This window comes from Cydia amplana, chromosome 1, assembly GCF_948474715.1.
Source record: "Cydia amplana chromosome 1, ilCydAmpl1.1, whole genome shotgun sequence".
Lineage (NCBI taxonomy): Eukaryota > Metazoa > Arthropoda > Insecta > Lepidoptera > Tortricidae > Cydia > Cydia amplana.
In genome coordinates this window covers 11,214,705-11,241,454 of record NC_086069.1, presented here as the reverse complement: position 1 = coordinate 11,241,454, position 26,750 = coordinate 11,214,705, and the positions used below count along the sequence as shown (strand labels likewise).

The 26,750-nt window shown below is 43.6% G+C and overlaps 1 protein-coding gene across 1 annotated transcript; it reads left to right on the top strand.

Annotated features, from left to right (window-relative positions):
* Positions 1-1,802: 1,802 nt before the first annotated feature.
* Positions 1,803-24,044, top strand: LOC134647787 (C2 domain-containing protein 5). The gene is made up of 20 exons (XM_063502112.1): positions 1,803-2,564; positions 4,513-4,672; positions 6,150-6,290; positions 6,958-7,118; positions 7,426-7,537; positions 7,963-8,032; positions 8,307-11,020; positions 11,308-11,454; positions 11,586-11,745; positions 12,155-12,316; positions 13,424-13,634; positions 14,851-14,976; positions 15,289-15,379; positions 15,695-15,822; positions 18,535-18,636; positions 18,961-19,116; positions 20,809-20,991; positions 21,952-22,107; positions 23,092-23,196; positions 23,974-24,044. The coding sequence occupies exons 1-20, from the start codon at positions 2,385-2,387 to the stop codon at positions 24,022-24,024; spliced, it is 5,316 nt and encodes a 1,771-aa protein (XP_063358182.1). The 5' UTR covers positions 1,803-2,384; the 3' UTR covers positions 24,025-24,044.
* Positions 24,045-26,750: the final 2,706 nt, after the last annotated feature.

Here is a 26,750-nt window from a genome sequence, read left to right as displayed (position 1 = left end):
GCTCTAGCTTGGAGGATACAACTAAACGGAGTAGCCATTAACAGGCTTTCCCCTCTGTCGAAAATAGGCGGCCAACGGTCATACACAATGTATGGACTGACGTTTATCTGACATGGCTATTTTTACGTTACGCATACATTTGACGTTCCCCTCCCCCGCAAAAATCGGCAGACTGTTTTGTACAGAAAATTACAGACATGGCGTCTCCGTTTGATTATATCCTCCAAGGGCTCTAGTTTGTACTAGGTAGGTACCTATTATACTTTAGACTGTATACTTTTCAAGTAAAATTAAAATTGCAAGAAATGTCGATAATTTATCGATATGACTTTATCGACATGGCCACAGCAAGGTGGTTACTTATTGTTAATCGTACATAAAAAAACCGGCCAAGTGCGAGTCGGACTCGCGCACCGAGGGTTCCGCACCATCAACAAAAAATAGAGCAAAACGAGCAAAAAAACGGTCACCCATCCAAGTACTGACCCCGCCTACGTTGCTTAACTTCGGTCAAAAATCACGTTTGTTATATGGGAGTCCCAATTAAATCTTTATTTTATTCTGTTTTTAGTATTTGTTGTTATAGCGGCAACAGAAATACATCATCTGTGAAAATTTCAACTGTCTAGCTATCACGGTTCGTGAGATACAGCCTGGTGACAGACGGACGGACGGACGGACGGACAGCGGAGTCTTAGTAATAGGGTCCCGTTTTTACCCTTTGGGTACGGAACCCTAAAAACGGTCACCCATCCAAGTTCTGACCCCGCCCGACGTTGCTTAACTTCGGTCAAAAATCACGTTTGTTGTATGGGAGCCCCACTTAAATCTTTATTTTATTCTATTTTTAGTATGTTTTGTTATAGCGGCAACAGAAATACATCATCTGTGAAAATTTCAACTGTCTAGCTATCACGGTTCGTGAGATACAGCCTAGTGACAGACGGACGGACGGACGGACGGACGGACAGACGGACAGACGGACGGACGGACGGACAGCGGAGTCTTAGTAATAGAGTCCCGTTTTTACCCTTTGGGTACGGAACCCTAAAAACAAAGTGGCAACAGTGACAGCTCGCCACCAGCTCGCTTAAGCTTTGGTTTCCTCCGATAGCGGTGCCGTCATATAGCGGCCGTCTCCATACAAATACTACGACATCCATATTTAGCCGTATTATTTAGTATGGAGACGGCCGCTATATTATGACGGCACCGCTATCCTAGGAAAACCGATCTTTAAGCTTTGGATTCCTCCGAAAACGGTGCCGTCATATGACGGCCGCTAGCGGTGAATGACGTCACTAGAACGTTGTCTATGCTACCGAACACCGTCTAGAGTCAGACCAAGAAAAGTCTGCAGCGGATTTGACAGCCCTCGCAGTGCCAGTGTTATTTTAAACGTCAAACTTCTATGAAATGATGACGTGTAAATAACACTTGCACTGCGTGGGCTATCAAATCCGCTGCAGACTTTTCTTGGTCTGACTCTATACATCACCGACGATCTTTATCAGACTGGCCGTGTGTTATCCAACCGCGCACTGGCGGAATCATCAAGCCCTGATGGAGCCATAATACACAAAAATTGATTGATTGACGTTGTCTATGTAAACAAGGTGGCCCGGTTTCCGGTTTTCTCGGTTTCTCTGAGGTGCGGAAACATTTTGTTCGAGATGTCGTCTCTTGTTAAATACCTCCATGGTAAATGTATGGCAGCCATAATTGTGATCCTCAAAAGCGCTGCTGCTTTTTTTCAACTACGTTTTCTGAACCTACTGCACCTTAATAATGTTGATATTTCCTTAATACAATTTGGAACGAACCCTTATATTGTTGACAACAGATTTGACATTTACTTTCACAACTGTCACTAATTGTCACTGTCGTGCTCGTGCTGTTGCACCTATCACTTACAAATTATTTATAAAAGCTTCATTTGTCTATTAATAAACCTACTCATTACTTTTAGAACAGTTTCGACATTACAGAGGCGCTTAAAGGTGCAGTGTTTATACTACACCGTCGCGTAATACGCATCCCAAATGCGTACAAGGCCCAAATATTTTCTCTCAAAATAACATTGTTTTACTCGAAAATGTGCAGTAAACAGTTGACTATATTGGCTTGATACGCTCAAAATATTAGTGCCGCTTGATACGATAAAGACGTAGTTATCGCCAGATCTATCTGTGCGTCGTCTACACATCTATTCTTTGATAAGAATCCAATCAGTATTTGTGTTCCAAATTTTCGGATAAAATGTGCTAATCTATTGTGTGAAGAGGTGATAATGCGGGTTAACATGTCGTGAAAACCGTTTGGGAATATTTAAATAACACTTGAACGTTAATTTATGTTGTATTAAGAGTTGTTTATAAGTCAATATGCCTGGGAAAATCAAAGTGAAGGTGCTAGCCGGGCGGAACCTGCCGGTGATGGACCGCGCAAGCGACACCACGGATGCCTTCGTGGAGATCAAGTTTGGGAGTGTCACACACAAAACTGATGTGTGCAGAAAATCTCTAAACCCGCATTGGAGCAGCACAGAATGGTATCGGTTTGAGGTAAACAATGACTAATATACCTACACACAAGTAGTTATTACAACATAGAATACACGTTTTGATGCAAGTACCACTGTGATTAAATTTATTCTAGCTTTTTTTTTACTTAAATATTCAGTGGGTAGTTTTGAATTGTATTTAGCTCTGTCATTGATTTGTTTAGAGTAGGTATTAAATTATGTTTTCACTCTACATTACCATCACTAAAACTAAGTATGTCTGAAATTTCTGAAATTGTGGTAGAAATAATAAATAAACATTGCAGGCTGTAGACCACGCGAGCATAGCTTAAAACTCAATAAATGTATGGCCGCCATAACCACCATTTTGAAAAAATCCAAAATTGAATCGACAAAAAAGTTTAGTCATCCCACCTGCTCACAAAATTTCGATTGCCCAGGTTGTGACAGATAAATGGTTATTAAATTGTTATGTAATTTTTTACAGAGCCCCAGGGGCCCATTTCTCAAAAGTTTGTAATACAAGCGGATGTCACTTTTTGACAGCTTTTGTTAGAAAGGGACTTCCACTTGTATTACAAGTTACAAGCTTTTGAGAAACGGGCCCCAGGTAGTAGTAACCAGTATTAAAAAAACATTACCAATGTTTAATTTTTGTAATATAGACTTTATGCATATTGTTATAAGGTAGGAAATCAAATGTATAAAACTTATCACAAATAAGAGGTTGATCAGAGGTTGTAAAACTAGTTTGTGATTGACTGAGGTTTTTAGTTCATTTGACGTTTTATTTTTTATGATAATGTTGAGAGAGCTAACAGGTATACTTTACACTAACATTGTACATCTAACTAGTAAGTAACTTTATTTAATGGTAGAAAATCAATGTTACAACCATGTGTTGATCATAAACTCAAAGTGATTGTGACATAGAAGCATCCCACATACCACTTGTAAAATCATTATTGTTTATGTTTCACTAAAAGCAAATTCTTTGCCAAGCCATGTTCATTCTAAATGGCACAGTAAAGACAAACAAGAATCAATGTACATATTATGTTTGACAATAATTCATTCAAATTACCTATTCAACAACTAAACAAGAAATCATTAATATTTAATATTCAACAATACCTTAATGTTATGCTAAAATATGAAAAACAATCAAATCTTTAGCATTTTAATTTTATTATAAGGATCAGAACCAACAGAATTATAGGATGGTGATAATGTAACAAATTGTTGTGTTTTTGCTATTAAACTTTTAAGTATATTTTAGAATTTTTAGTTTTGAACAAACTCAGGCTACCACAAAATACAATCATTTTAATGAAATATAATAAATAAATAAAATATTCTGTTTTATTTCAAAAGGCGTGTATATTGTATAATTGAATCACTCTGTGCAATACTGAGTCACTGCACTCTTATTACAACTTAAAGTAGGTAATGGAAAATAGAACAATACTGTATTAACCTAGTCTAGGCAGATTCATAATATGGTTCCAAAACTTGGCTCAGGCACAAATGCCATATGTTTGGTTTATTTTCGTAAATGTCTGGCGACCGTCTGCTAGTACCTAGCTCTTTATTTGTGTTGCTCTAGACAGTTTTATTAGCTAAAATACCATTTACGTATACTTAACGGATGCTTGACGTTTATGTTCCTTTGTTGTAGATATTTACTTCCATGTACGAACGAGATTATAATTACGTAAAACTTTCAAACATATTTTAAAATTAGATGAATTACAATTTGTATTTAAAGGTATAAAAACAGTGGTGCTATTTCGAAATTACTACCCTTTATTCTTGACATTCTGTTTTTACCAGAAATTTGACGCTAAACTATCCAAAACTATTAGAGTTCACCATTCCCGGGTACCCGGGAATTTCCCTAGCACGCAAATAAAAGTACCCGGTACCCGGGAACGGAATATGTCCGGGAATTAGGTCACAACAGTCTATGCCAATTGATACTATCGCAGGTGGACGAATCCGAGCTGCAAGACGAGCCGCTGCAGCTGCGCCTGATGGACCACGACACGTACTCTGCCAACGACGCTATCGGGAAGGTCGTCATCAGCCTTGCGCCGCTGCTGGCTAGGGTAGCCAACACGAAAGGTGGAGCTGCCGCGCCGCACGGAGGTATGAATCGTTTATCAACGTGATAAGGTTGAATTTACAACTTTGCCGCACGGAGAGCACAGAATAAGTAATATCACTATAGTCCGTTTTTTTAGCATTAGAAATAAGGTAAACAATCTTGACGTGTCTTTTTATTGAAAAACACGTATTAAAAATAAATAATGGCAAATATGTAACAACTATGAATCTAATACGATCATTTATTCTTCTGCTTTCATAAGCAATACTTAGTTACTGATTTTTAAGCGTTTTTCAATTAAAAGACATGTCAAGATCGCTTACCTTCTTTCTAATGCTAAAAAAACGAACTACAGAGTACAGAAGATTTACTCGTCCAATGATGACCTTTAAGCTACTTTAGAGGTTTTCAACACATGTTACTTGTATACTCGTAGTAAATAAAATTAATCATATTGATTAGCCCTTATCGCTTAGTGGGAATGGGCTGGTCATATGGCACGAAAGACCGACTCGTGGAGTAAAAGAATACTCGAGTGGCGACCATGGGGGGAAGAACGTCCTCCAAGTAGACCCAATATGCGTTGGGAAGACGACATCAAAAGGGCTGCGGGGATGAGATGGCTCCAGGTTGCACAGAACCGTGACGAATGGAGAAGAATGAAGGAGGCCTACACCCGAAGGGTAGAAAAGGGCTAAAGAGAGAGAGAGCCCTTATCGCACCAAAACCCTCAATGTACAATGAGAGGAGGCCTATGCAGAGCAGTGGGACACATGACATATGTAGGGTGATGATGATGGTGATAATGAATTCTTATGTTTTCGCCTGTAGACAGTTGCAATGGTATTCTGCAATATGACTGGTGCTAATGCTAAGTATAGGTAATGGTTTAATTTTGTTTTATTTATTTTGTCCCAATTGTTCTGTTGCGATTATACTCCAATAAAATGAACGCAAAGAGTTTTATCTCATAATAAATGAAATCTTGTTAAAATAAAAACCCGTACATACATGTATCGATCGCCAAAGGTCACACATACAACTCTTGATACCTACTAAGAACTCAATAGATCGACAATTGAATTAATTTAGTAATACACTAATCGTATACACGGAAGCGTAACTACTATGTACTTTCTAGACTCTATAGAGTCTAGAGCAGTGGTTCCTAACCTTTTCAGTCCGGTTACCCCTATGACTAACTAGGGAACCTGATTTTACCCCTCCTCCCAATAATGGTAATAAAAAATAAAACGTGTACGATTGTTGTATTGTTATATTAGGTTAGCTTATTACCCCCGTAAAATACCAGTTTTACCCCCACGGGGGTAATTACCCCCAGGTTAGGAACCACTGGTCTAGAGCAATAGAATCGGATGGCGTTACATGAAAATTTGTTTACAGGCTGACCTTTTATTGCTCTTTAGTATCCCTAATCCATACACGGAATAAGAACAATGACTGTCAGGAGCCTCACGCTTTTAAGGATTATAATTACTAATGATTTTTGTTTTATAGGAGCCATGATGTCAGGATGGATCCCGGTGTTCGACACGATGCACGGGATCCGCGGCGAGCTGAACGTCATCGTGAAGGTGGAGCTGTTCTCGGACTTCAACAAGTACAAGACGTCCAGCTGCGGCGTACAGTTCTTCCACTGTGAGTGTCTGTTCCACCTACGAACACGCGGTTTGTAGCGAAAAAGGTCTTCGGACAGAGAACCCACCACAGACAAGACATCCTCCATACTGAGCATAGTAGCGCTACCCCCTCTGCCACAAATGTGACGGTAGTTTTACTCCATTTTCGAGTCAAAGTGTCTTTGTATGACGTCCGTGTCTTTGAACGGACCAATCACGGCACGGGACTCGCTCACCTCGTCCCCCGCACCCCAGTATTTTTGGCAGCATCGGTTTCATGAAATAATTGCTCTAAACTCCGTCTAGAGGATTCCTAGTCTATAGTTTCACCTACGAACACTCGGTTTGTAGCGAAAAAGGTCTTCGGACAGAGAACCCACCTAGCAGGTCTTGCATTCAAGGCGAAGGATTTGCTCGGACGTGTCTGTTTTGTTTAATATTTACCTATCTCTGTTACCTATATTTTGTCCCAAGTTTTCCTCTTAAGGCGCCGTGAGTTTAGATCCTCCTCCGAACGCAACTCGCTGAGCACTGAGCGGACGGCCGTGCTGCCAGGGGTACGGATATTATTGTTTTTGAATTGTTATTTTTAGTTAGTTTTAACAAAAAAAGTAAACAATTACTCGTAGTTCGATCGAAAATAAAATTACACATTTTAGAAGCAATTTTCATGTATTACTCTCCAGGTCCGATGATACCGCCGGGCTACAAAGTGACCGCTATACACGGGTTCGTTGAAGAGCTGGTAGTCAACGATGACCCCGAGTACCAGTGGATCGACAAGATCAGAACACCGAGGGCTTCCAACGAGGCGCGGCAGGTCGCATTCATCAAACTGAGTAATCAGGTATTAACATTATAAATAATGTTTAGATACATTTTGCTTAGTTTAAGTAGTAAGTAGTAAAAAGCACTATTTTTTTTAACGTTTTCATCTTAGATATGGATCCGCATGCCGCTCCAGTGTGCGAGCGGGATATCGCTATGAGCATCCATAGCACTGTCTCAGTCACGAAACGGAGAGTGTGATAACCGCCTTATATTTAAATTCATGTCACACCACAATAAATCAGTCTCACTACCAACAATAGTAATCCATAATGTTCAGGAATTTGTATGTAAATACTGTAAATAAATGAATGTATAATATTTAGGTACAACGATTGGTAGGCCTTAAGGCGGCCGAGTTGGGAGCCAACGCAGTGGTGGGATACCAGCAAGACTTCGACCTGGAAGGGGAAGCGGGGGTGGTCGCCAGGGCCATTGGTTAGTATTTTTATCTAAACCTTCTACCCAAAGACGACCACAGACGCACACGGTTACAGTTGAATATTAACCTTTATGTATTGCAACAAGGTTTACGATAGGGCGTTCAAAGGGTTTAGGTCGAGGCACACAGCATACTTAACGCAGCGCGGCACAGGATTCCTACGCAGAGGGCCAGAGACGTGCAGCATTCGCATTCGGTGTGGCCTGGCCTTAAGACTTACCTAGTCACAGTGAACCCTAGTCGTCAGTCATTACACATAAACTCAAAATTTTAGTAATCAACAAACTACTGCGACTAATATATAGTCGTTGTTATCTCAGAGTTAACGACGCTTTAACAATCTAACTACAGTCTTCATCATTCAATCAATTAGTATTTGAAAATCAGGGCTTCACATTTGAATTAAATGTTTAATGAACAGGTACAGCAGTCAGCATCTCCGCGTCGCCCTTGGCCAACCAACCTCCCAGCGTGCCGCCCTGCTCGCAACAGTGAGTCTTATGTTCATTTAATACGCGATCAAATATCTATTATTGGTTCAAGGGAAGAATACTGTTTTACCTTGCGGGATTTTTACAAAACCGATACCTAGTTAAACAAAATGGTTGCACATTTTAATAATTGGAAACTGAATCAGCTCGTAAAAGCACCGCTTTAAATGTGCATTTATATGTCGTTACAACTAAAAAACTATAAAAATGAAATGTTTTAAAAATACTCATGAATTTATGTTTGCATGGTGTGTCGTGTCGCTTCATAACATAGACAACTCAATAAGTACTTGGACATTTTAGCGATCGAAAACGAAAGTACGACCGATCTGAACGAATACTTCCAAGCTCATCAAGACGAGCTACAGAAATTACTGTACATACTTAACCCGAAAACATCGTCAATGCTCGACGAAACTGAGAATATTGAAGATGAAGAGAATGAGAAAAGCTTCGAGTTAACCAGACAAACTAGCATCAAAACTTACACGGGAAATTATTCTATTTATCAAAATGAATATGGCCCTTATGATAGCATGAGGCACTTGTCCGAGGATCAGACAGATTTGAACAGGCTTCTCAACCGCAATGAAGATAACAATAATTCTATGGGGCCCTTGAAAAAGATAAAACAATTTAAAACCAATATATTTAGACTCGGCAGCATGAAATCACGAAAATCTGATCAAGCCGATGATGCAATATCTATAAAGTCCAATGTTTCCGATACGTCAAAGATATCTTTATCCGATATAAAAAATGAGTTCAAAAAATTGAAAAGATTAAAAACGCCCAAATTACGAAAAACTTTTGCTAATAAATCAGATGAAGGCATTGGTATGGCCTCGGTGCTTGCTAGATCAGTCATTCACGCTCAAACGAGTCTCGCGCGCATCTCTGAAACTCAAGATTCTGACGCTTCTCCGAGCTCGACCCTCAGAAGGACCAGTGAATCTGAGCCCGCTATTAATATATCCGATGAAGAACAAACTAACAGAGATTCAGAATCGTATGATAATAAATCTCTCGGTAGCGATAAGAGGACATTGCCAGCTATAAAGTTTTCATCTTTGAAAAACGTCTCTACTGACGAGGAAACAGAGCCAACCGAAGGTCGTCAGCGAAAATTATCTGAATCTTGTCCATCGACTCCAGTAGTTGCTAGAAAAAATTTTCTTAAGCTTCCTGGAGATGTTGGCTATTTCGGCTCAGTTTCGTCTGCCTTGTCTGCTGATAGTTCAGAAGCATACTCTAGTTCTGAAGGAGATGACGAGAGCTCCATAAAAACGGATACTGAAAAAGCATATGAAACTACAAGTTCAGTAGTAAAGTCGGTCCTTAACAACAAAGTAAATCCAGTTTTTATAGCACAAATGGATAAAAAACTAAGTGTGTTGGAATGTCATACTCTTGATCTTCACGATGACGAAAATCAGCAAGTCATTGAAAGCGACACTAGTCCACAAGAATCATCCCAAGAGACCCCTGAAGCAGATGAAGATCGTAACAGCAATGATAAGAAAACAGACATCTTGAACCCGGGACTTAATTTGCCAGAAGCGTCGACCAGTGTTGAAGAAACCCACACGTTTGTAGAACCGAAATCTCATAGTCTCCATTTCAAATTTCACAACCCATTCTCACATAAGAAGTTATCACAGAGCATCAGCGCCCCATCGTCTCCCGTAGAGAAGAAAGGCTTTGTATATCGTTCCTCATCCAAGATCAAACACCAGCTCTCGAAAATATCCAAGAGCAGCATGATCAAAAGCCTGTCTCATTATTCCTTGATGCCGAAAAGAAAACACAGCGACCCGAAACCTGCTTTGAGCCAACCCGGATCAGCTTCCGATGTCCCTTCTAAAGCACCCAGCGAAACCGTACTAGGATCCGCTTTTCTGTCATATTCTGATTTGCTTAGTCTTGACAAGGAAGGTATTGATACTAACAATCGTCTTCATAGAAGTGATGAATTTACGCATTCAAGGGTTTCGATGTACATTGGTTCTGAACCTGTTTCCAGAGCTTCTGTGAGCGGTCCATCTTCTCCTAACCATGGAAAAGACGATTACCATCCACATGAGCACAGAACTTTCAAGAAACGACCAAGCATTCATCCAAGTGGATTGATTGCTACTGCAATGGAGACGATTTTAATTGATAAAGTACAGAATCTGCTAGTACCGACATCGCCAAATCCAGCGCAACAGGACGAAAAGAAGTTCTTTGATGACGTCAACGAAAAATTAGAGAAAGTCGAAGAGGCGAGAAATAGAAACGACTTTGAAAATGAAAACATAAAGGCAACTGATACTTCATCTAAAGATAATGTAGAACATGTGAAAGATACAAAGGAAAATACACCTCAAACTATTTCTGACGGGAATAAAGGTGCGAGTGATTCGAAATCTAAGCAACAGGAAATGTCCGCAGACATTTCTAATAAAACTATCAAACATTCTGAATCGGAAAAAGTTGAATTAGACGACACAAATCATAAGAAACTTGCCAGGCAGGATAGTGTACATTCAAACGGGTCGCATAAAATGTCCAACGAAACCGACTTTAACCTCGTTTCATCCGCTCAACCCGCGCCTATGTTGCAACACTTTCATCCCGTCCTTAGCGGCGTGCCCAAGTTAGCGACCATACCCTCATTGCCAGAGACTAGTATAGACCAAACCGAGAGTATAGACACCGACGGTACATGTCTATGTAATGATAAGTGTGAGTGTAGCGACACTAACAAGGCTAGTGTGTGTGATAACTCGCATGCAGCGTGCGATGTTGACAGGGACAGGGAGCGGGAGAGAGAGAAGAACGTTGAGAAGGGTTCGCCGAGGCACGCTCGGCACGAGTCGTACGGCAATCGGGACGGGATCGGCTCGGCGCAGGCGCACGCACCCAACTCCTCGCTGGAGGCCGCATCTACGCCGCAAGGGATTCACCGTCGGTCGTCGGACTCTGATCTTAGTGTAACACCAAAAGGTTACTTTATAAACTCTCCTTAATTCGTACATAGGTTTTTTTTTAATTTCTTTATTTTATTTTTCTACATCGTTTGCCAATTTCTCTCATCATCATCTCATATTTCAAGTATCGTTATTGTACGTTGTCTGGATGGATCGCATCATACGAATCCATGTCATTTCATGTCATGTCATGAATTTCTTGTATCAAACATTTTATAAGCGATGAAGTCTCCTATTATTCTTATCTATCGGTCTTGATTTTATAACCATATTGAATATTTCTGATTTGTTGTATAAAACCAGGTGGTTCACTAAACGCGTCAGTGGGCAACGCGGGCAGCGGCGGCGGCGCCATCTTGCGGCCGTCGATGAATAGCAACAACCTCGAGATGCTCGAGTATCCGTTCCTCACTATGTCGGAGTATCCACCAGGCTTCATTGTTCACATTGGTAAGTGAAACTTGTAATATTATGAAGGTTGTTTTCACTTCTCTATTTTGCTCTGGTTAATTTACAGTTTTTACACTGTCAGTAGGATCTCTTTGTAAATTTAATCATTTTATGATGATTTGGTTTACTAGGGGGTACAGTTTGCGCCCGTTCAGTGAAGCTGATGGACGGTGGCGGTGAGAGTAGCTCTAGAGCGGCGTGGTGGGCCGAGCTGCGGACTGAGCTCAGAGCGCACGCGCGTGCACTGCGATGTAACGCCGTCATAGCGTACACCGAGACCGCAGCTATATGGTAAAATAATTACTACATTACAGATTTGTTTGAAAAGTTTTTACTATGTTTGGTATGAATGTTACATTTGCTGAATGTCCTCTAGATGCATGCAAAGTATTTTACAGTACATATGGGGCTACCTTTCCGCACTAGTGCGTAAAATAGCACTTTTCGTGCGTATGTCGAAACTTTAAAAGTGCCATATGTACTGTAAAACGTTGTTCGATACACGTGCGAATAGGTAATTCGCAACTCGTGTCGATTTAAAACACTCCCTTCGGTCGTGTTTTAATTTATCGCCACTCGTTTCGAATTTCCTCTTTTTCGCACTTGTATCGAAAATAACTATTGACGATTCATAAGAAAATATCTTTTCAGCAGTGGATATTTGTCTGAATGGTACGCAGACACTGTTCTTGTGTTGTAGTGAGGATGTATGCGTGCTGTCCGCGTCGGGCACGGCCGCAGTGATCGACCTGGAGTGCGGCTGGGAGCGGCGCGAGGAGGACACGTGCTCGCTCGCGCACGTGCCCTACTCGCCGGGCGCCGGGCCCTACCGCGCAGAGCTCTCCGTCTGCCAGGGCTGCAGGTATTACTAGCACATAGTGAGGATGTATGCGTGCTGTCCGCGTCGGGCACGGCCGCAGTGATCGACCTGGAGTGCGGCTGGGAGCGGCGCGAGGAGGACACGTGCTCGCTCGCGCACGTGCCCTACTCGCCGGGCGCCGGGCCCTACCGCGCAGAGCTCTGTGTCTGCCAGGGCTGCAGGTATTACTAGCACAGTACACTATATGTATGTATGTAAGGCTTAGTAAGTTGGTATGGTCGGTTAGAAAATGGTAACCAAAATTAGGTAAGCAGGACAGAAGAGGAAGCTAAGTATATTATCGACTATTACGACCCGCCTCGCTAGCCAAAGTCAGAAACACTCCAGATGTCGTCTACACCGCATTGACGCGTCGTTTCTGTGTGTTTTTAGAGCCAGTATATACCAAAACTTTCATGCGCTCCGGTGAAAAACATTGATCTTTCAAACTTTGAAACATTGATGATTGGCTAGATGACAAATTTTCATTTATGATATCAATCAATTAGGTTAGTTTTTAGGATCAAATGTCTATATGGGACCCATTGCATTAAAGCAATACAAAAGTCAGAAATGATAGTCAAAGTCCGACAGTCGTACTTCACTCGCGAAACGCCCCTAACAAATCGCTATATGAACGTGACGTCAAGGTCACTGAGAGCGCATCTTGAAGTATGAACAAAACAAGAAAATTGCATTTTTGCCGGTGAAATATTGCGTTTATGTATATGGTTGCTATATAATCTTTTTTTGCATAAAATGTGAGGAATCGAATGGTATCCTTACTTATTTCGTTTTTAAAAGTTAAAAAAAAAAACTTTAATTTGGAAACTTTCAGGGTCTGTATTTTTGTATTATTTCCATATATATTTTTAATATCTACAATATTATGTTAAATTGCTCATTTACTATCTATTTTACTAGATTTTGTTATAAAATTCAACATGTGTCATCATCCCTATTGTACGTAAAGTGTCATTCAATAGAACTTGCTAACTATGTAAACAAACCGCCATTCTAAAATTGACACTGAATGTCAAATTACTAGTAAGTTTTGTTTACATAGTTCGCAAGTTCTATTGAATGACACTTTATGTAACATTATCCCAGACGCGCCCGCGTGCCCGCGGTGCTGCTCGCGACGTGCGCCATGCCGGGCAGCCTGGCGGCCTACAGCGCGGCCGTGCCGCTAACCGCCGTGGCGGCCCGGGCGCGCCGCGCGCCGCCGCAGGCCGAGCCCGGCGCGCGGGACATCTCCGACCAGCTGCCCTTCCTCGAGTACGAGCTGCACAAGCTGCTGCTCGCTAAACTGAGGATGCAGGTTGAGCGACTGCCTGAGTCACAAAATAGATACAGTACAGAAATCAATCTACATACAAAGTGCGCTCGAGCGATTATGATTAAGTTATTGTATAATTGATTAATTTCTTTAGTTAAGTATATTTGCTTGTAATAATGTAATTTAATTGGTATGTGTATACCTAATTTCAAATTTGTATGCCGACCGGCGAAACATAGCGTTCTCAAATACTTTTTGTACCTATCCAACACTGTTACCTATGTTTACAAATAAATAATTTGTCTTGTCTTGTCTTGTCTTGAGCAACGCACACATAGACACTGCTCACGGACACGATATCTCGGACCGGTTGGGACCAGTGCGAGCGCGAGTGCCATCCGCTTGAGACACGCGTCTGTGAACTTTTTTGTGCAATAATGGAGAAACAAAAAAAAGTTATTATAACTGTTCAGTGGACGGTTGTTTGAATTCAACATAAAACGATGAATTGTCGTTTTTTAAGCTACCAGTGGTTTCAGAGAGGTAAGTAAGTATCTGCTTGTATTTCGATGGTTCGTTTTAACTTTAAACAGAACAGTTAGGTAGGTAGGTACCTATGCACCCCGCCCCGGCCACTACTAGATACGAGTGCCACTATCACGTTACTACGATAGTTTTTTGTGCATAAATCATAGTTGACAACCCTAGAGCGACCGCCGAGCGTAGGTATGAAAAGTGAAGTACATACATGTGATTGACTTCTGTACTGTATCTATTTTGTGCCTGAGTGGACGCTCGAGTTGGGCGTGCAGCGGGGCGGGGCGTGCGGCGTGCATGTTAAACAAATGCAAGCGTATAGGAGCGGCCTTAGTGCACGCTGCTCAAATTACTTGTGAGCCCGACGCCACGCTGCACGCCCCGCCGAACGCTCCGCTTCAAGCGTCCACTCAGGCCTTACACTAAAGTAGACGTGTTTATTAGGCCCACTTGCGCCATTAGCGGTTAAACCATTAAACCGGTGTCAAATTGTACTGGTAACCATGGTTACTCTAGGTTTAACCGGTTAACCCCGGGTTAGTGGAATGGTGCAAGTGGCGCTTAGTGTCCCGCTTAGATACTGATGTTGTAAATCTTTGTTTAAAGACCAAATAAAAATTACTAGGAAGTTCCCTAGCGGCTCTTCTCTTTAGTAGTCGCTAGAAGAATAACTTTACGTATAATATCCCCCTTTCTCTCTCTAACTTATATATATTTCCAGGGTGCGAACGCTCTGTTCTCGTTGCAAACGCAAGTGGCAGTAGGGGAGCGTTGCGTGATGGCGATCGCGAGCGGCACGGCCGTGCGGATCTGCGCGCTGCCGCCGCCCATGCCGCCGAGGATTAAGGTAACACACTGATTTAAACCTTCACGATTTTTAATTATTATTATTTAGCAAGACGGGATTCAATCGCGTATAGTTCAGTTTTTAAATTTATCTTTGACGTTTCGAGGACGGCGTTGTCCTCGTGGCCTATTGTAAAAGTCAAGGATCTTACGTACAGAAATACAAGAGTCGTCTCTTTTTTAATCTGACAACAAATCTCATTAAATATGTACACATATGTATATCTACCGACTAACTAGGACTAGGACGTAGTATCTTATTTGTGACTTATATGGGCCAAAACCCCCACTGACGTAGTTATTTCTTTCCTAGGCAACAGAAAACGACAAGGAAGCGTTAGAAATTCAGAAGGCGTTATGGGACGCGTTCACTGCCAATAAGGCAGCGAACGGGTACGACGTTGGTAAGACAAACTACAGTGCTCTAATATTTATGTAAAAATTACTCTTTCAAAAATGTCGTAGTTGTAGTTGACTAAATATAATTTGTACCCATTCGACATACAAGTTGTTCGAGAAATCGGTGCATAATATACCTATACAGTTTGTCTAACAAAACAAAAGTAAATCATAATACCTACATTTCTACGGCGATACTGTGTAGTTGTATGCCGAAGGTGTTGATAAATTGAATTTCAACGTTCGATATGATACTAGTACAATCACAATATTCACAATCCTATAGCCAAAAAATACGTAAGTATTACTTTCATATACAGTTCTTCCCGAGATGAGCACTAACGGCGCCCTAACCGAAGCGGACGGTGAGCGAGGTGACGAGGCACCGGCGCTCGACCTGTGTGCCGACAAGGACGCCTGCGTGCTCGAACTCGACGAGGCGGAGGACGTAAGTCGAGGGTTATTCTAGAACAACATAGAATTAGAGCGTAAGAGATGGTGAGCGAGGTGACGAGGCGCTGGCGCTCGACCTGTGTGCCGACAAGGACGCCTGCGTGCTCGAACTGGACGAGGCGGAGGACGTAAGTCGAGGGTTATTCTAGAACAACATAGAATAAGAGAGTAAGAGACGGTGAGCGAGGTGACGAGGCGCCGGCGCTCGACCTGTGTGCCGACAAGGATGCCTGCGTGCTCGAACTGGACGAGGCGGAGGACGTAAGTCGAGGGTTATTCTAGAACAACATAGAATAAGAGCGTAAGAGACGGTGAGCGAGGCGACGAGGCGCCGGCGCTCGACCTGTGTGCCGACAAGGACGCCTGCGTGCTCGACCTGGACGAGGCGGAGGACGTAAGTCGAGGGTTATTCTAGAACAACATAGAATAAGAGAGTAAGAGACGGTGAGCGAGGTGACGAGGCGCCGGCGCTCGACCTGTGTGCCGACAAGGACGCCTGCGTGCTCGAACTGGACGAGGCGGAGGACGTAAGTCGAGGGTTATTCTAGAACAACATAGAATTAGAGCGTAAGAGATGGTGAGCGAGGTGACGAGGCGCCGGCGCTCGACCTGTGTGCCGACAAGGACGCCTGCGTGCTCGAACTGGACGAGGCGGAGGACGTAAGTCGAGGGTTATTCTAGAACAACATAGAATAAGAGCGTAAGAGACGGTGAGCGAGGTGACGAGGCGCCGGCGCTCGACCTGTGTGCCGACAAGGATGCCTGCGTGCTCGAACTGGACGAGGCGGAGGACGTAAGTCGAGGGTTATTCTAGAACAACATAGAATAAGAGCGTAAGAGACGGTGAGCGAGGTGACGAGGCGCCGGCGCTCGACCTGTGTGCCGACAAGGACGCCTGCGTGCTCGAACTGGACGAGGCGGAGGACGTAAGTCGAGGGTTATTCTAGAACAACATAGAATAAGAGCGTAAGAGACGGTGAGCGAGGTGACGAGGCGCCGGCGCTCGACCTGTGTGCCGACAAGGATGCCTGCGTGCTCGAACTGGACGAGGCGGAGGACGTAAGTCGAGGGTTATTCTAGAACAACATAGAATAAGAGCGTAAGAGACGGTGAGCGAGGTGACGAGGCGCCGGCGCTCGACCTGTGTGCCGACAAGGATGCCTGCGTGCTCGAACTGGACGAGGCGGAGGACGTAAGTCGAGGGTTATTCTAGAACAACATAGAATAAGAGCGTAAGAGACGGTGAGCGAGGTGACGAGGCGCCGGCGCTCGACCTGTGTGCCGACAAGGATGCCTGCGTGCTCGAACTGGACGAGGCGGAGGACGTAAGTCGAGGGTTATTCTAGAACAACATAGAATAAGAGCGTAAGAGACGGTGAGCGAGGTGACGAGGCGTCGGCGCTCAACCTGTGTGCCGACAAGGACGCCTGCGTGCTCGAACTGGACGAGGCGGAGGACGTAAGTCGAGGGTTATTCTAGAACAACATAGAATAAGAGCGTAAGAGACGGTAAGCGAGGTGACGAGGCGCCGGCGCTCGACCTGTGTGCCGACAAGGATGCCTCCGTGCTCGAACTGGACGAGGCGGAGGACGTAAGTCGAGGGTTATTCTAGAACAACATAGAATAAGAGAGTAAGAGACGGTGAGCGAGGTGACGAGGCGCTGGCGCTCGACCTGTGTGCCGACAAGGACGCCTGCGTGCTCGAACTGGACGAGGCGGAGGACGTAAGTCGAGGGTTATTCTAGAACAACATAGAATTAGAGCGTAAGAGACGGTGAGCGAGGTGACGAGGCGCCGGCGCTCGACTGTGTGCCGACAAGGATGCCTGCGTGCTCGAACTGGACGAGGCGGAGGACGTAAGTCGAGGGTTATTCTAGAACAACATAGAATAAGAGCGTAAGAGACGGTGAGCGAGGCGACGAGGCGCCGGCGCTCGACCAGTGTGCCGACAAGGACGCCTGCGTGCTCGAACTGGACGAGGCGGAGGACGTAAGTCGAGGGTTATTCTAGAACAACATAGAATAAGAGCGTAAGAGACGGTGAGCGAGGTGACGAGGCGCCGGCGCTCGACTGTGTGCCGACAAGGATGCCTGCGTGCTCGAACTGGACGAGGCGGAGGACGTAAGTCGAGGGTTATTCTAGAACAACATAGAATAAGAGCGTAAGAGACGGTGAGCGAGGCGACGAGGCGCCGGCGCTCGACCAGTGTGCCGACAAGGACGCCTGCGTGCTCGAACTGGACGAGGCGGAGGACGTAAGTCGAGGGTTATTCTAGAACAACATAGAATAAGAGCGTAAGAGATGGCGAGCGAGATGACGAAGCGCCGGCGCTCAACCACTCCGCCGAAAGGACGACGCTTGCGACTTGGAACTAGACGAGGCGGTAGATTTAAGTCGAGAGATTTTGCAAAATATGGGCGCGTTGGCCGAGACGGTGGGTGAGTGATGAGGTTGCTGGCGCTCGACCTTCATGCAGCCATCAGACTCATTTCGCCTGTTTTGATACATGTTGTGTAATTAGAGAAAATGTTAACAATAGTACGCAAAAATAGCATTGTGCGTACATTTTGCTCATTATTAACATAGTTTGGAACAATGTAAAAATACCTGTTTGTTACAAACAGAAACAGGATGATTACTAGTTAATGTCACTTGCAAAACACTAAACAATTTCAATGTGACGAAATGCAATGAATATTTCTGGCAGGTGGAGACGGCGAAGGTGCTGGCTAAGCGACGGCCGCACATGCAGGTGTTCACCAACAACTCCAAAGCGCTTCCTGGCGCGCCACCGCAGGCATTTGCACAGGTATGTTTCAAGAACCCACCTCACGTGAAAGTTCAGATCCTTGGGGCCGCTTTTATAAAAGGAACTTCGTCCAATTTCAATACAATAGTAGCGGTCCACAGATGTTTCGAGTATCTCATAGAAACACGATTTTTATGTAAATTTGTAGTGTTTTTCTTCTTCAAATACTTAATACTTGATAGATATGTCTCGACTTTTGTAGTAAAAAAAACATTAAACGATTAAAACATTCTTTGGAAGGCACAACCGTTGAAAGCCATTAACCTTTTTGGTACCTACCTATACCTATTAAATGTTCAATAGGTATGTATCTTTATGATATAGGTGTGGCGAGCTCGCCTTCAGCTGTCGGGGCAGGGCGGCGCCAGCACGGCGGGCGAGCGGCACGTGGCGCGCGCGCTGGACGGCGTGGCCTACAAGCTGCGCCGGCTGCGGCCCTGCGCGCTGCTCGCGCCCAGGATACAGCTCGAGCTGCCGGAGGTATAGTAACACTAGACATAGCTGTCACTAGGTATAGCTGTCGGGGCAGGGCGGCGCCAGCACGGCGGGCGAGCGGCACGTGGCGCGCGCGCTGGACGGCGTGGCCTACAAGCTGCGCCGGCTGCGGCCCTGCGCGCTGCTCGCGCCCAGGATACAGCTCGAGCTGCCGGAGGTATAGTAACACTAGACATAGCTGTCACTAGGTATAGCTGTCGGGGCAGGGCGGCGCCAGCACGGCGGGCGAGCGGCACGTGGCGCGCGCGCTGGACGGCGTGGCCTACAAGCTGCGCCGGCTGCGGCCCTGCGCGCTGCTCGCGCCCAGGATACAGCTCGAGCTGCCGGAGGTATAGTAACACTAGACATAGCTGTCACTAGGTATAGCTGTCGGGGCAGGGCGGCGCCAGCACGGCGGGCGAGCGGCACGTGGCGCGCGCGCTGGACGGCGTGGCCTACAAGCTGCGCCGGCTGCGGCCCTGCGCGCTGCTCGCGCCCAGGATACAGCTCGAGCTGCCGGAGGTATAGTAACACTAGACATAGCTGTCACTAGGTATAGCTGTCGGGGCAGGGCGGCGCCAGCACGGCGGGCGAGCGGCACGTGGCGCGCGCGCTGGACGGCGTGGCCTACAAGCTGCGCCGGCTGCGGCCCTGCGCGCTGCTCGCGCCCAGGATACAGCTCGAGCTGCCGGAGGTATAGTAACACTAGACATAGCTGTCACTAGGTATAGCTGTCGGGGCAGGGCGGCGCCAGCACGGCGGGCGAGCGGCACGTGGCGCGCGCGCTGGACGGCGTGGCCTACAAGCTGCGCCGGCTGCGGCCCTGCGCGCTGCTCGCGCCCAGGATACAGCTCGAGCTGCCGGAGGTATAGTAACACTAGACATAGCTGTCACTAGGTATAGCTGTCGGGGCAGGGCGGCGCCAGCACGGCGGGCGAGCGGCACGTGGCGCGCGCGCTGGACGGCGTGGCCTACAAGCTGCGCCGGCTGCGGCCCTGCGCGCTGCTCGCGCCCAGGATACAGCTCGAGCTGCCGGAGGTATAGTAACACTAGACATAGCTGTCACTAGGTATAGACAAAACAATAGCCGTAAAGGGCCATCTGAAAACTGATGACTATACAGGCGTATCTGCACTGGCTTTAGGTTGATCTGCGCAAATTAGACCCGTTGAAGCGGAAACTAAATGTCATAAATATCGATACAAGGCAAAATTGCACTATAATTTGTACTTATTTAAAACCTGCCACTTGTTAGGCCATAAGGTTAACTTAACAAAAAATAGAAATAAACCTAGCCAAGTTTCCTCCGTTTTTAGGGTTCCGTACCCAAAAGGTAAAAACGGGACCCTATTACTAAGACTCCGCTGTCCGTCCGTCCGTCCGTCTGTCACCAGGCTGTATCTCACGAACCGTGATAGCTAGACAGTTGAAATTTTCACAGATGATGTATTTCTGTTGCCGCTATAACAACAAATACTAAAAACAGAATAAAATAAAGATTTAAGTGGGGGCTCCCATACAACAAACGTGATTTTTGACCGAAGTTAAGCAACGTCGGGCGGGGTCAGTACTTGGATGGGTGACCGTTTTTTTGGTTGTTTTGCTCTATTTTTTGTTGGTGGTGCGTAACCCTCCGTGTGCGAGTCCGACTCGCACTTGGCCGAGTTTTTTAAATACTGTAGCATGTTTGTTATACAGGATGAAATCCAGCTGGTGGTATCCGGGGCCGCAATCCGGCTGGTGGACCCGAGCAAGGCGGAGCCCGGCGAGAACGGCCACCCCCCGCACCCCGCCGAGGACGACGACATCTTCGCGCTCGACGAGGAACAACTCGTCAAGAGCCAGGAGGAGGATAAGACCGTCGTTCCTGCGAATGGACAAGTTAGTATTTAACGAAAAAAAAAAAAAAAAAACTTTATTTCAGACCAAAAGACGATCCATATTTTGTTAGTAACATTTTAGACTTAACACTATGTTAGTAACCTATATCTACTTAGACCTACCGATGACTAGTTCTACCCAGTATTTAATGAGCGGGCAGTCGAGGCGCTCGTCTAACGCCCTTAGCATGCTGTTAGTGCTGCCGCGCACACGTCGTAGTAATGAGGCCACTCTTTTTCGTCTGATGGCATAAAAGTCGTCCGTTCGCGCCTCGGCGAACATGCCTGACGCACTACAGTGCCTCGGCAGCCTTAACAGCATTCTAAGGATGTTATTGTATTGGACTCGCAACGTGTTGTAGGCCCTTTGTGTAAAACTACTTACACACTCTGTCGGTGACACAAAATGAGACTAAGCCTCCGACACAAGATAACGCTACGGTATCGAGGGCGTCCGAGCCTAAGTACGCCCTTTTCACATTCCAATCTTCATCCATTCTCTAAAGATGGCTTAACCCGTTGGTTAGACCAAACTCCGAAACACCCAAAACCCCGTTGGGTTTTTGGGAGTTTCGGAGTTTTGTCTCTCCCATGATGTTAGGTTCACTAGGTCTTCAACTACGTGGTTCCTAAAGATCGGTTTTCCTAGGATAGCGGTGCCGTCATATAGCGGCCGTCTCCATATTAAATAATACGGCTAAATATGGATGTCGTAGTATTTGTATGGAGACGTCCGCTATGTGACGGCACCGCTATCGGAGGAAACCAAAGCTACAAAGCTACCATCCGGTTTTCGTTTAGGCCCCAGTAATTTAACTAACAGCATATTTACTTAAAAATTATTAATCTAGATATCAAACTACTTACACTAACTATAAATAGTTACGATTGAGGAGTTTTCCATTTTTGAACGAAACAAGCGACAAAATAGGCCACCTATACACGGCTGATGATATTCCAGGTCCCGACGAGTGTGTCGCTGACGTCGCTGTGCTACTGCTCGGGCGCGGGCACGGCGCGGCGCGTGTGCGCGCTGCGGCTGCTGTTCGTGCGCGAGACCACGGCCGTGCGCGAGCTGGGCGGCCTCAGCGGGTTCCTGCACACCTTCACGTGCGAGGTGACTAACCTCAATTACGTGTGGTCTCTGATGTCGCTGTGCTACTGCTCGGGCGCGGGCACGGCGCGGCGCGTGTGCGCGCTGCGGCTGTTGTTCGTGCGCGAGACCACGGCCGTGCGCGAGCTGGGCGGCCTCAGCGGGTTCCTGCACACCTTCACGTGCGAGGTGACTAACCTCAATTACGTGTGGTCTCTGATGTCGCTGTGCTACTGCTCGGGCGCGGGCACGGCGCGGCGCGTGTGCGCGCTGCGGCTGCTGTTCGTGCGCGAGACCACGGCCGTGCGCGAGCTGGGCGGCCTCAGCGGGTTCCTGCACACCTTCACGTGCGAGGTGACTAACCTCAATTACGTGTGGTCTCTGATGTCGCTGTGCTACTGCTCGGGCGCGGGCACGGCGCGGCGCGTGTGCGCGCTGCGGCTGCTGTTCGTGCGCGAGACCACGGCCGTGCGCGAGCTGGGCGGCCTCAGCGGGTTCCTGCACACCTTCACGTGCGAGGTGACTAACCTCAATTACGACTCGCCCTTTCCTCACTATCCACTTATCGAGTTGTGTCAGTAGCTAACCCTAATTTGAATTTATCGCTGCGATAAACGCATCATTTCAACATTTCGACGTTGCTCAAGAGTTTTTTTTTTATCGTGATTTGCTTTGAAGAAGTTTTACTATTTATTTGACTATTAGCAGTTGGCTATTTAGAAAAAAACAGTGTACACAATGAATTCATATCCATAACAAAAATGCGACCCTTTGGATCAAGAACAATTTATTAAATAAAACTAGCTTCGCACGGGTTAACAAACTGTACATAAACCTTCCTCTTGAATCAATCTATTAAAAAAAAAACCCGCATTAAAATCCGTTGCGTAGTTTTAAAGATCTAAGCATACATAAGGACAGACAGACAGCGGGAAGCGACTTTGTTTTATACTATGTAGGTAGTGATAGCTGTAACACGTAGTAATGCTTAATATGTATTGGTGGCAGGTGCTGGCAATAGCCCGCGCGTACACGGCAGCTTTGGGTGGAAACGCTCTGACGTCTTTCTATATCACGCAGCTCATGCTGCAGGACAACGCGCACAAGAACCAGGTACTGTTTCAACTTAACAAAGAAAATAGAGTGAATGTCATGCTAAATTATGTAGCCCCAGTACATTTACTGCCATCTTTTGACAAAAGATTAAAACTGTTAAAACGCCATTTGACTTTGACTATTATTCTTTCACTGATATGTGTTAATTTGTTAAATATTGAAATTAACGCCATCTACCCGAGAGTATGCCAAAGGTATGGTGCAATCTTTTCGAGTGATGGCGCCATAACCTTTGGCCTACACTCGGCTACTATAACAGTTTTAATATTTTGTCAAAAGATGGCAGTGAATTTACTGTGGCTACATGTGGTTACTGTGGCTGTGGCTTTGACAATCCGCCTCTATTTCAAATTTTCTTTGAACTTACTTACTGTTTTTTTTATTATTTTGTATCACTTGTGTGAGTCAATAGGTCCTTGCTTGTTAGTCTGTGTTTGACTCGTACGCTGCGTAAAGCATCACAGATGTAAGAAGATAGAAACACATTTATATTATACAACAAAACGCTTTAAATAATATACAATGTTAATTCGAAAATCATTACATACTTTTCCCGTTACCTAGCAAGCGTTTTAATGTGTAGTCGAGGGTGGGCCTAGTTCATGTTACAATGGTTTTCTTTTGTTAATTGTGGTTTCAGTCCACAATATAAACAATTATATGAACTGAGGGATAACTAATAGTGTACATATTAATAAAATAAAGTCGATATAGCAAAATTGTACACGAACATTTAAAAAACGCAACAAAATTTCATTAACTTTTTTTTTACAGGGTCAATGTCTTCTATCTGTAGGAGGTGACGTGGTGCACATGACATATTAAGGTTTATTATTAAATCTACATTTACTTATCGTATTGTATCACCACTATAATTTATAAATCAACGAAAATATCCATATTATTTTATTAGATAAATTCTGGTATCTACTGGTTTTTACGCACATGGAGGTATGTGAGCTAAACGTGTAGAACTCACCTTTATATATCTTTGAATCATATCTGAATATATATCTTCAAATAATATGGTTTTCATTTGTTCTGAGTGTATTTTTAATGACCGAAGCGTTAGCGACGGTCTCCGTTTTAACTCTGGCATTTTGCTTTCGTATGTCCTGATGTTGTCCTCTACAGGTCGAAATTCTTAACCTATTCTCATAAAATTTTGTGACCAGATTATATGATTAAATATATTTTTGTGTAAATATTTTTAAAATGTGGAAATTGGCATAAAGGACTTAGCGTCTATGGCGCTTAAGACCATTGTGAGTTCACTGTGTCAACGAACTAAGTATTCTTCACTTTTATATTTTCTAAGCTTAACGCGAGGTCTGTGGAGCCGTAGCTCACAGAGCCACTAGTTAATTTTAGAATCTGAATCTAAATAAAAAAAAAGAGAAGTTATTTATATGAAATCAGAAAGGTTACTTTCTGAAATAAATTGTAATAATCACTGTCAAATCGTACAGTTTGCTTGTTTGAAACCGCAATTTTGAAGCTTCCAGACTTTTATAGTATCCGTATGACCATGACCAATTTAATTTTCTCTTCTACTTCCTTATGATATTTCTCATGCGTTTCATTAAATCGTCATATTATATGACTACCGTGGACCGTGGACCACAATAACCCGTCAATATTTTTTAGTTCAAATAGGCAATGGATTCAATGGGATCTATAGTTTATTCGGGCCCACGGTGTACGCACTCAGGACATATGTTTTATATATCCTGTCAATTAATTGTAATAATACCTAATTAAGAAACTGTATTATGTTATATTTGAGTGCGACTGTATGTGAATCACTGTTTTTAAGAGATTGAGAGAGACTGTTAAAGTTATTAAGTATAAAAATTTTCTACAGTCGATTTGTGTTTCGTATAGGTACCTATGTAAATTAATTGATAATAAGTGAAAAAGTATATATTTTCAATTACGTATTTGTATTAAATTCGAACCTATAAAAAGACAAATCACCTATTCAGCATTAAAAAGCTTGTTTACGCAACGATTTTTGGAACATTTTTCTGAAATAAATAATAGGCCTTGATCGACGTATGCACTTTGTTATATATATTTTTTAATTTATATGTGAGCTATCCTACTCGTATTATTGAAATTTCTTACATATTTAATTACAAAATTGTGTAGAGTTTAGATTATGTTATTTTATTCTTATTTATTAAGTGTTATTTTTATTTAGTATTTTCAACCCTATATTTTAGTTAGCTTGTCACAGGTTATATAGGTAGTTGAAATTTCGTGTGGGGTTACGTAAGGACAGTTTTTAAAATAATTTTAACTGTAGAAACCAAAAATAAACGCACAAAAATGACAATTAGAATAGAATAGTTACTCTAAAATACAAAAAAAAAACTAATATTAAATTAACAGGCATTTCTTTAATTATAATTGAATATTTTCATTTCCAGATTCTATTGAATTTTTTATCTAATATGGTATGTCCATTAGTACTTACTATATATGTAATCTACTACTACTTGTTCTAACGCCATAAGGCGTAGGTATATTGAGTTAAAAATACGTAGGTACTATTGTTTTTAATTTTTGTACTTAGGTACCTATTTTACTGTCTTTGAATTTTGGTGCTATTTATTGTATTTTTCTGTTTGTATTATAAAAGACACAAGAAGTTCAATACATTTGTACCTATTGTAAGATATTACAGTTATTTAAATAACAATGTCGTTGTAGTACCTATATTCATAAACGCCACACGGCGGCTACATAAATATTAGAACTCATACATACCTGTTTCGATGCTAACTTTTAACATTTTATAGAATCTGTTTGTAAAATCATGACTGATGCTCCAGGAGTACGCGAAAATGCATGTTTTTTTTCACAACATAGGTACAGGTTAAGGATAGTGTAAAGTGACCGATATCATGCTGTTCAATAGGGGTCATCCATTAATTACGTCACACGAATTTCTAGGTTTTTTAACCCCTCCCCCCCCCCCCTCCTTCTCACACTTGGTCACATTTGGCAAACCCCTCCCCCCTAGTGTGACGTCACATTTTTTCTACGAAATCGCCAAATCGAATTAAGTAAGTACCTAAGTATTATTAATATTTTATCAAAATATTTTTGACGATATCAATATTAGTAATTTTATAACCCAAAACTGCTTAAGAAAGAAAATTAAACGAATTAAACGATTATCGTTTTAAAAACTTGTTATTTAAATGTACAGCGAATAAAATAATTTAAATAAATTTTCGGTTCTGATGAAGTTAAAGTGACGTCACAAAGTTCCCCTCTCCCATGTCACAATATGGTACATTTTCTTGACCCCCTCCCTCCCCCTAAACGTGTGATGTAATTAATGGATGACCCCTGACAGTTGTTAAAAGAATGATATTATACCGTCTTATAATAGGTACTCGTAACTTACAAATTGGAGACTTGCAAAATTGTTCATGTAATAAAATGAAGTAATGCGGTTATTTTGGATTGCTCACTAAAATAGAAAACTGTGAAGCCGAAATGTTATTTATCAGTGGTCGATACTAGGTATGTATAAATAG